This window comes from Fusarium phalaenopsidis, assembly GCF_050370095.1.
Source record: "Fusarium phalaenopsidis strain FUZ10S chromosome Unknown contig_32272, whole genome shotgun sequence".
In the NCBI taxonomy this organism is placed as follows: Eukaryota; Fungi; Ascomycota; class Sordariomycetes; order Hypocreales; family Nectriaceae; genus Fusarium; species Fusarium phalaenopsidis.
In genome coordinates, this window is record NW_028145420.1 from 95,634 (window position 1) to 106,147 (window position 10,514).

Consider the following 10,514-nt stretch of genomic DNA (forward strand, 5'->3'; position numbering starts at 1 on the left):
TGTCGCAACGCTGGTAGATACAATAAATACTTCAACCTAACTCGCTCGACACTTGGATGCCGCCATATCATAGCTAGATCCTATGAGTCAATCTCATTCAAACATTTGCTATTTATCTTGAAGCTACAGGGCATCCGGCAGAGGCCGCCGTTAGGCTGATTGGAAAGAGATGTAGTCATGAACAACTGCCAAGGATTGAAGGTCGTGGTGTTGACTATTCGGGAAGGACTTTTGCGCCCTGCCTCCGTTTAATCAAGCCACCGAACTTTCTTCCTTTGAAGAAAGCAACTGTCGAAATTGGATTGTGTTATACACTGCCGTGACTCTCGAAGCCACAATAACAAATTAGTTACCTGTAATTTCCTCTATAGATGATCAAATGAAAGGATGAGAGTTTTAGGGATTTTTGTTGCACTCGCTTGTTTGTTGCACTTGGTTATGGAGTACGTTAGTTTATTGGATCATTCAGCTCTCATCCCTCGTCGGCCCCATATCGACTCGCTTCCGTGGCCGGTCCATTACATCGCTACGAGTGATCTTCCCAGGTGCTGTGTAATGACGAATCGCCGCGGCATCAGGAGAGTCATGGGGCCGCACTTCCACCTCTGACCTCTCGGCAACACCGTCTTGACTCTCACTCCGATCTGACTCCGTCGAGATAAACGACTGGACCAACTCCGGCGGACTATCACTGTTGAAGTAATCCCAACTGCGCTTCCGCCGTCGTCCACGCGGTGGTTCCCAATCTGAAGCAACAGATACATCATCTTCCACCTCGTCTGCCCAGAACTGATCGTCTTCCATAGACCGATCCCGCGGCCTCTTTTTCGGACTCGGCGTGCGACTCGACGAACCAAAGATCTTAAGCGACATCCGTACCTCAGGCGATCTGAGCTTGGTCTCGATCATCTTGCCTGCCTGAGGGTCGAACAGAAAGACCGCATACTCGGCCACGCCCTTAAAGAAGCGCAGCGTCTTGTCGGAAAAGATTGTCCATGCGAACCGCGCGAAGACATGCTCGATGGAAATGCCCGAGAGCGGTGCGGGAGACCGATTATGGTAGAGAGGAATAAGGTCTGGGTTGTCGTCTGGGGAGAAAACATGGAGGGCTAGACTCCACCCTTGGCTAGCTGTGTCATGTTTTGGAACGAATGTAAAGCGGCGGGTATCGAAGAGGTAATGGAGGTCACGGCGGAGGGTGATTAGGTTGGATGGGTCTTCTGTGGGCTGTGTTTCGGAGCTGGACTTGACATATCTAGGCAGACTTGTCAGCAGGGGTGAAGTTCAAAGGCTCGACAACATACTGGTCCATTTTATTAGATACGAACCACTTCTCGTCTGCCACGGGCACGAAATGCGCCACCTCGAGAGCGCTTGCGTGTCTCGAGATACGGCATGTCTCATCTCTGTCCTGCGCAGCAATCTTCCTCTTGAGCTTCGAACGGCTCGCTTGTGGTATGTTGATGTTGCTCCAGTCGAAAGGGAGGTTTCCATGTGGGAAACGCCAGTGATCGAACGAGGGGATGACGGGGTACTTGTCTGTCGCGAACGGTGTCAGCTCCCCAGTCATAACAAAGAAGGGCCATGAGATAGACCTACAACCTGGTGGTTGTTCATCAACAAAATAGTAATATGTCCGTCCTCTTAGAACGTCGGTCGTAGACCGGTCGATCTTCACGTACTCCCCCCCAGCGTCCATCTCCGCAATGTACCCAGAGTGCCAGGTATTGCCCGTGATGATCCCACATGCAACCAGCGCGACCTCAAAGTCGACCCCATCTCCATCATCGCCATCGATCGCAGCGAAGCGCAGCAGCGCCGGCTCGCTGTCGGGGTAGGCAGGATGCCGGATGTCGACGTAGTTGGGTTCGCCGGTGTCTGTGTCAGGGGAGGGGCTCGAGCGGCGGCCGTACGGGCATCGGAAGACAAATAGGAAGCAGGCGGTCAGAATGTTGGCGATGGAGCTCGATGGGTTGAATGGCGGCGACGGTGCGACGATGACGTTGGAGTCGCAATTGGTAGTTGTGTTGGCAATGACGTGTTAAGAGGTTTGGGTTTATTTGGGCGACTTGGTTTCCACGGCAGCGGCCAATGTACCGTGGTTTAGCCGAGGGTGCAGGGTAGGTATAGAACCCACCTCTACCTTACCCTATGGTGTTCTCGGAGGTCGACTGTTAAATGATGTTTCTCATCCCGCAGCGCTTCGGCGGTGAACAAATGATGCCCTTGCAGATAGATTCAAAGGAAGAATCGGCAACGGCCCTCCATTAATGGCTACGATCGGTGCTAACAAGCACCTTGATCGTATACTGATAAAGCAATACTGTGGGAGTAGGTAGAAGTTGTTGAAAGGTCTAAGTTACATGTGCCTGAGAGGAGCACAGCTCCTTACATGGTATCCACATCCCAGCTACCAGCAGATTGGACCATCTAGTCATACGGTTTCAACATATACCCAGACGGCTTCTTGTCCACTGAGGGGGCTGCTGCGTATGGCTTCACTGTCCACGAAAACGGCCTCTCCATTCCTTCTGGATCAGGACGTCTAGGTCTGGCAAAAGTCTTTGATACTGAAGCAATAGGGGCTCTGAAAGGTCTAGAGGCCGCTCTTAGGGCCCAATATCAGTATCAGCATCAGTATTTATTACGCCCGGGAGAACGGATCTCATAGGGCCGGTGGCTACGCTAAGCTGTCTTCGCTTCCCCGCTGTTCGTCCGCACCACCCAACAGAGCCCCACTCTTGCCAGCTCGTCTCCTTTCCAGCCCCGCTTGCTTGACTCTGCTTGACAGGCCTGCTTGAAGGCCGATTTCTCCAAGTGTTCAGCATCCTATCCCCAGCAGCTGAAGCATGGTCTATTAACGGCGAAGGGTACGTCCGTGGTACAGATAGAGAATCAGAACGGCGGGCGGGATATCTTCGATTAAGGCCATCTCATGACCTTATTTCGTCCCTAATCGATGATGGAACCTTCCCGCCAGTCAGGCCCAGGGCATAGAAGCGCGACTAGTACCATACAATGTATATCCCGTGTCAGCACTCAAGTGGGCGTCTCTGTTGCCGTTAGCTGACTACCTCGAGATAGTGTTGACTTGATGCACACAGGGTGGAGTGAGCCCTGTCACAAACACGGCCCCGGCTTGCACCTGTCGCGTTGGACGCGACGATGCGGCGACCATACTACAGCCCAGCTTCCGGCTTCCGGCTTCTGGCCTACATTGTTGGGCTACCTCATTCCCCAGCCTATCCTCAGATTTCCCTGGAGAGTAATCGCAACAAAATGGCGTCCACAATTGGTTTGGCTACGCGCCACGTCCCACCTGCAGCATCGTCCAAGATGAGAGCAGTCTTGCGACTACCCCGCGAATGCCTCCCCGCTCTACTATCCACAACAGCCATACTGTGTGTCGTCAGCTACGTACCAACCGCCAGACGCGTGAGGCCACGACAAACCGAGGCCGGTTCTGTTCCAGGTAGTACTCAAACGGTGTTCCTGGGCTTGCTAACCGTAACAACGGAGCACCAGTTATCCATGCACGTGTACCCCTTCCCCCAAACGGATGAGTGGGGGAGCCAGTGGTTCTTCTTCGACGTTCAGCTCCATCTGTATCAGCTGCATTTCCACCGAAGAGTCGAGTATGGAGTTGAGGATGGAGTTGAGTCAGCTATTAGGATGTGGGAAGACTCATACGCAAAGTTAGCTCAGGTCCGTAGACAGGATGGGTGTCCAACCGATGTTGAAGCCTGTGTACAAGCGCCTCTCCAGCAGAACCCCACTTCCCCACAAGCCGGGGAGAACTATCCGGTCCTTCACCAGGATTGTAGCCGGGTTGGTGTGCTGACGGCCCAACGCGTCTCGTGCGCGTTGGCATCCAAACCTCGTTGACTCTCTTTGCGCCGTCTTTCGTGCGGCGCTTCGCATAACACTACCCGCCAAAACGCGCCAGTTGACGTGATGATCGACAGCAATATGGCATCCAACACAGCACGGACTCTCCAAGCTTCTGACCGTGCAAGTATCCAGCTAGGCAATAATCACAATAATTATTATAAAATTTACAATATTATCGACCTCACGACTGGTATGAGTTCTCAAGGGAACAAGTCTTCCCCGATCCCGCTAACTCCTTGCAATTCTTATAGACACCGACGACGAAACGTCAGACGAGACAGTCGACCTCACCGAGGACGAGATTCCCGATCTTGCGCAGGGTAGGAGTTCCGACGCGGTTCTCCTTTTGGCTTTGGTCTTACCACGACTTGTGATATAGATGCGCCAGACCTTTATGTGGGTGGCAAGCGGGCTCGAGATTGGGACAGCGATGACCACAAGAGCAAACGCCTCAAATTTCTCGACGACGACGCGAGCGAGTCTTCAAGCGAGTCCGGTTACGATGAGGGAGATAGCGATGACGAGGATAAGCATTGTAAATACGGCGAAGACTGTGTTGGCCTGTCCACCGGGGATGAAGGCGAGGAAGATAGCGACGAGGAACACGAGTGAGACACGCGTATTGGGGATCAATTGAACCTGCTTTTGAAGAAGTATAGTGATATAAGGTGGTTGACATTTCACATGCCCGGCTATGTAAAGAGGCAGGAAGAACCACTTGCGTTATATCCAGCTTTGGCGCCTTGACGTTATCTTTGCCTACAACGATCGCAGGAACACATGCACTATTTCTGAATCTGGGAATCGTATTATTGTGTGGCAGCGTTTGTAGCATGCCGGGCGTGTGGTGTTCGGTCGCGCCAAAGGTGATACCGCTCTGTCCAACATCTCGGCATAGTGAGACGTCACAAACGTTGACGAGTAGATGGGTCGACCGACGAAGCCCCATATGTGGCCGCATATTTGTTTGGAAGAAGACGGTGTTGGAAATGTTTGGGCATCGTCGTCGCACTACAGGAGGCGCGTCATTGCTCAGCGAAGCTCGTTATCGTCGGTAGATGGGTAATTTTCGTGGAGTGCTCGTAAATTTCGCGCTCTTTTTCCCGCCTGCGATCGTGCAGAGAATAAATACCAAGAAAGGGCCTTTCGGCAATGGAAACTAAGGCACCCAAACGATCTGTCTTCTACTCATTCTACACCCCGTGATATGCCTTATGTACGAAGCCATTGGGTCAGTCGAAATTGCCTTTTTGAGTTTCGCGGTCAACACGCTAGCCTATTTTAGACTTGGTGCTTAAAGCCTCTAGCCAACCAAGATGGAGCGGTCGCACACTAACTTCATTTGATTTTCGCGGTCACGCACTAGCCTAATCAGGATTTCGCGAGTCAACTCAGGTGCCTTCTCCAAGAAAACACACCAAGGGGTCCAGGACAAAGTCGACCAGTAGCATCTCATTATCGGCTGAACTGTCGTCGCCGCCTGGAAGTTTGGTAGGCAAGAGGATGTGATGGACAAGGTAGTCCAAATCGGCCTTGGTCATTGTCTTCAAGTCGCCGTGAACGTAAGTCATCTTTGCGAGAGGAGGAAATGAATACGAAACATGGTTGGTGTACGTACTAAACGGTAGACTGAAAAGACTTCCGAGGGGCTATGCGCCAACTTTATAACAGTTGTGGATGATGGCAAGACTAGCTTGGAAGGTTATCCATTTCAGAGGCCAGGTCGCAATAAGGGGGCTTACAGCCCCGAGATTCAAAGCTTCCAAGCATATTCACATTACGTGCGGGATGCCGTTTACCGAAATGGGACATTGAATCAGTATCTGCATCCGAGAACTCAATATTTAGGCTATCTGGCATGTATGTTGACATCAAGATGAAGTGTTGCCCTTTGGTGGGCCGCCCAAATGGTGATGGTGCAGAGCAACCTAGGCCTCAACACCGCCCATCTCATTTCTTCAATACCAAGGCAGAGTGCTAATTCTCATTGAACTTTTAGTGTCATGTCACCCAATGTAGAAAGCCCGAGACTGTATCTTCAGTAATACTGAAATTTATAGACCAAGCATGGCTCAGTTGGATCGATGTTGTGCCACTTCATTCGTGTAGATGCACTTCACTAGAGTGGGAAAATAAAGCTTTCAGCAGGTATCATCAACACCCTAACCGGAAAGGGCGGGTATTTGCGGCGTGTCTTGATAATCTTTGAGTTTAAGACTGTTACAATGCTTCATGTCCAACGACTGCTTGCCTCTTACAACTTTGATTGCGTATTCTCGACTGCGAGTCTTTGCGCGAAAGACATAGCCCTCTGCAGGCGAATCCTTATCGTGTCATCCTTGTTGAGCCTCTCAAGCTATCGAATGCGGCATCTATGGTGCTCGAAAAATTCAAGTTTTGGCCCATCACACGGCGGCAACTCCTTGGGAGTGTCTTTGGGGCCGTTGTCGCTTGGGCATGTCGACGTCGGGGCATGTCCAAGAGCTGAGGGGTGGCAGCATGTCGACTGCGAGGCATGAATGAATAAACGAAATTTATTCCGCCCGGAAGGACGCACCTCATAGGGCCAAGTACGCCAGGTGGATGTGAGGATGGATCACGGTTAGAGGAGTGATCCTGTGGTGATTCAGGTTACCTTGATGTCTAGTCTTGACGGACTTAAGCTTAGCACGAGACTATTTGCATGTCTGATGAGTTGAGGTTGCGACATACAAAAGGTGCTACGCCTGAATGACTATGTTTGAGAGGAATGCCCCCGAAACGACTCTGCCACACCACGGCCTGGTGACGCATCTACCGTAGTTCCCTATGAACAGAGCCACCACGCATTCTTTCGTCGCGAGCTCCTGGTCGACAAGCTAAACCACCTTCAAAGACTCATCACTGACTATTAGAATATCATGGTTTGTTATGGCCCAGGCGGTAGGACTCACCGTAATTGCCATCGTCATTATCTGCCTCTGGTACTCCACCGCCGGGGCGACGCCCTGCCTGGGCTCGCTTATCTAGAAGCAGTATCTTTGACTCTAGTCACGGGCCAGCACGCCATATGTCCTTCCGACGACCAGTGCGGGCCAATTATTTTGCGCCATTATCTCCCATCAATCAGCTCTTATCCATATTTTTGGCAATAGCTTTACGCTTTCTCGATGGCCTGCCTCGATCCTGCTCGATCTCCTGAATTAGCAACACATCCATAGCGCTCCATGCCCCACATCAACAACGACTTGGGGTGGCGGCTAATTGCAGACATGGACGCCGAGACGACGGGTGAACCCGCATTTACGACTGGCAACCGCCATGCTACCGCCGGCTGCTATGCTCTTTAGCGAAAAGCTGGGGAGGCGTTGCCGAAAGAAACAATCGGAGCCGATAACGTTAATTTTTAGTGCTGTTTCCTTGGTGCAGTCCCCTTGGAGCTGTCTTGTGAATGGTCAGGGGTAAGCTACCCGCCCGACATGATCTGACAACCGGCCATGCACACGGAGTCAAATCGTGCCAGCCTGTTCTCACCTCTCTCCCTCATCCCACTCCCAACACGGCAGAGCCCTGCGATTGACCTGGCGCAGCTGCACATCCCATTACTTGGCAACCCTACTGGCTTCATCAGCTGCGCCGAGCTGCAGGGGTCTTTTTCAGCTGCTGACGCTTCCCTTCCCCGCACGAGAAATCCCGCAGATGTTGCTGCCCAAGTTGTCAGTCGTGACGTTCCATCGTCATCCCGACTCATCGATTGGGGCAGAAGCCGCCTCGATAATACTATGATAACCCGCAGCAAGACCAAGGTATCCTATTGTCGGTGAAGATAGCGCAGAGCTTGTTTGAGAAAACGAAATCCAAGGCCAGAAGGTTGTTGCAAGCCTCTCCCCAAGAATCTGCCTCGGTAGCCACACCTTCGCAAACGCTGTCTCAGCCTGCATCCCAACTAACCACTCGGCCGACATTTCAGCCAACCTCTTCTCCACCTACCTCACGGATTCCGATACCTCGTTGCTGCCGAGTCCACGAGAGCGACTTTTGGAACCATGCCTATGACGAGCTCAAAGCTGGCGAAAACTGATCAAAGCGTACGAGAGGTTCTTACCAGCTGGACTCTCACATACATCCATTCGTTCACCGTTGAACTCGGCTCTCAGAGGAAGCGGGGCGTCGGCTTGAGGAACATCGGACCAGACGAGATGCATATTCAGCCGCTCCTTGACAAGGATCTCCCCGCTTGGCAGTGTCTGGTGATGCAGCGAACGCGGCGTGGCGACATGGGCAGACCCGCAGTCCAGAGCCAGGGCCTGCATGCTGATGAGCCGCTGCTGGTCGAGCTCCTTCTCAAAACAGGCCGTGACATATTGGCGCTTCCTTGTGGCACGGGGCGGGCAACAGCGATAGGGGCTGGTCACGATCGCGTTGGAATGCATCCTTCACATGTTCGTTCTCACGTTTGAGAAGCTGGATGGAGAATGGAGAACTCTGTTAGCCGAGCACTTGATATGTTGCTCAACCAGATCATACCTGCCGAGCGGAGGCGAAGTCCCTCGGTGTACGAGACATAAGTCACGCATGGTTAGTGAAGCGCGTGATAACCTGGCACATGGGAACGACGTTTATTGGTCAAGTACGCGCTCAGTTGTCAAGTCTTTATTGGACTCGATACGCTCAGAATATTTCGTCACTTGTGCCGCCCTTCCCTGATTGGCCGTAGAGTGCTTTGACCTGGTCTTAGTCTCTACCTTTGGAGGTTTTCCCACCCACTCATTTGTTAGGCTCAGCTTCCTGCTCATCGCTGTCCCAAGATGCTGCCTACTTCGCAACAGCCGAATGGCACCCGTCTTCTATCTTGAATGGCTACATTACGGGCAACGCTAGGCTGAACAGGGCATAGGCACCTGTTGAATTGGAGCGGCTCGTGAGGTGCTGGAGCTGAGCATGACTTGTTTCAGCCCATACGTGTGCCTAAGTTATGTCACCAATCTACCCAAAAGTCAGCTGAGGGCGGCTACGCGGCAATGCTGCGGCAAGGAAGACGACGGTGACAACAAACGGGGCGAGGATAGGGAGTTCACCACATGGATGAATGACCTGGGTGAAATGAGCGATGAAAAAATACCAGATCAAAAGGCCGGTGCTGATGCCGCTAGAAGATCCCCTGAAGAACTAGTTGAGAGTTGCCCTTTGGCCTTTGGTTGTGGAGTCGCATGGCTGCTATAGTTGTTATGGCCGTTGGAGGACTCGTTCGGAGTGGACGCTCGTCTTCTTGATATTGACTGCCCTCTCCGATAATCGGATTGGCCTGAGCGAGCTCTTGTTGATGAGGAACAACTACGATAAGAGAAGTTCTCTAAACTAGCCAATAGTGTCGCTTTGATGTTGGCATCTATCGAAGTTTTGGGCCTGTCATTAGGCCAATCGCATGATGATTTTGAATATGTACCAGACTCACTTCATTACTCTGCTCATCTCTTCGAAGATTTCTTGACGCCTCACTTGGAAACGGACGTGTTCCTCGAAGCCTTTCGAGATCAAGTCACAGTTATGTCTCTTTAGGTGCAGCATACTCACGGACTTTAGGAGCTCCTACATGGACATCCAGGCCTCAGGCAGTTCACGATTGCCCTTGGCCTTATTCCCCCTTTGGAAGAGGACTGGCGGGCTCAGATGATGATGGTATTGAGAGGTCACCTAAACAACGAAGATGCTACGGCATCAACCCGCGTAGCCTACAAGGAGGCTACTCATGGGAGCAAATTTGCAAGGCTTTTAGCATCCGTCCTCCGCCAAGTAAACCGACTGTTAGGGGACAGCACAGACATGTGAAAGGAGGTTGAGCGACACACCAAAGTCCATTTTACACTCGCGAGGAATGCATGGATAAAGGTTTGGGGTCACTGGTTGTCTAAGACATTGTACGGGAGAAGCACTCAACCTGATATCGAGATTATCAAGTGGAAAGCCATCCTCCTTAAAGGTTCATTCTACAGTTCTTACTGCTATCGACTCTCATATCTTAACCAACACACAAGACGTTCAGGGCCCCACAATATTTTCCGGGAGAATGCTCCTAGGATCTCTAACAGTTGAGCGATATTATACAAGCCTATACAGTATCGAGCACTCACAGCTTCCTGTTCAAAATAACAAGCTCTTTATGGAGTCTAGGGTAGGTACTTTAAGGTACATGGCTCTATCCCATAAGCGGACGTTTTGTTAGAAATAGACCCTCTATCTGACAGTCAGCAATTTTTGGCTACAGGCAGAAGTACTTTTAAGTATCGCAAGTACCCGCAAGCCGGGGTGCAAGTCCAGGGCGAGTCGCCTGTCTCGCTACTTTCCATGAGCAACCCAAGTACATCGACCTCCAAACTCCATCCAGGCCACACATTCCCCACCCGATTACGTAGAATCGTAAAATTGCCGCAATCTCATCCTAGGCATTGTGAATGACTAGCCAAGTGACGATGCGACCGAGGTCAGATTTCTGCTGACTCTTCCACGTCCGACAGCGAGGTGTCTCACCGAATGCAACCATTGTCCCGCGACTCGACGTCGATTGCCTGTTGTCCCCCGCATTTGTCCTTATTTACTAGCTACAAATCCCAAAGGAAAAGCTTCACGGACGTGGTCCTAGAGCT

At 51.6% G+C, this 10,514-nt stretch overlaps 2 protein-coding genes across 2 annotated transcripts; one reads left to right on the plus strand and one right to left on the minus strand.

Annotated features, from left to right (window-relative positions):
• Positions 1-465: 465 nt before the first annotated feature.
• Positions 466-1,948, minus strand: LRP88_00080 (HNH endonuclease signature motif containing protein; the record flags this gene model as incomplete). The annotated part of the gene is made up of 3 exons (XM_083236800.1): positions 466-1,255; positions 1,305-1,539; positions 1,600-1,948. The coding sequence occupies 3 exons, from the start codon at positions 1,946-1,948 to the stop codon at positions 466-468; spliced, it is 1,374 nt and encodes a 457-aa protein (XP_083107417.1).
• A 2,021-nt stretch (positions 1,949-3,969) lies between these two features.
• LRP88_00081 (uncharacterized protein) lies at positions 3,970-4,503 on the plus strand (the record flags this gene model as incomplete). Its single annotated transcript, XM_083236801.1, has 3 exons — positions 3,970-4,081; positions 4,143-4,211; positions 4,271-4,503. 3 exons carry the CDS (start codon positions 3,970-3,972, stop codon positions 4,501-4,503), a joined length of 414 nt encoding a protein of 137 aa, XP_083107418.1.
• Between the last annotated feature and the right edge of the window lie 6,011 nt (positions 4,504-10,514).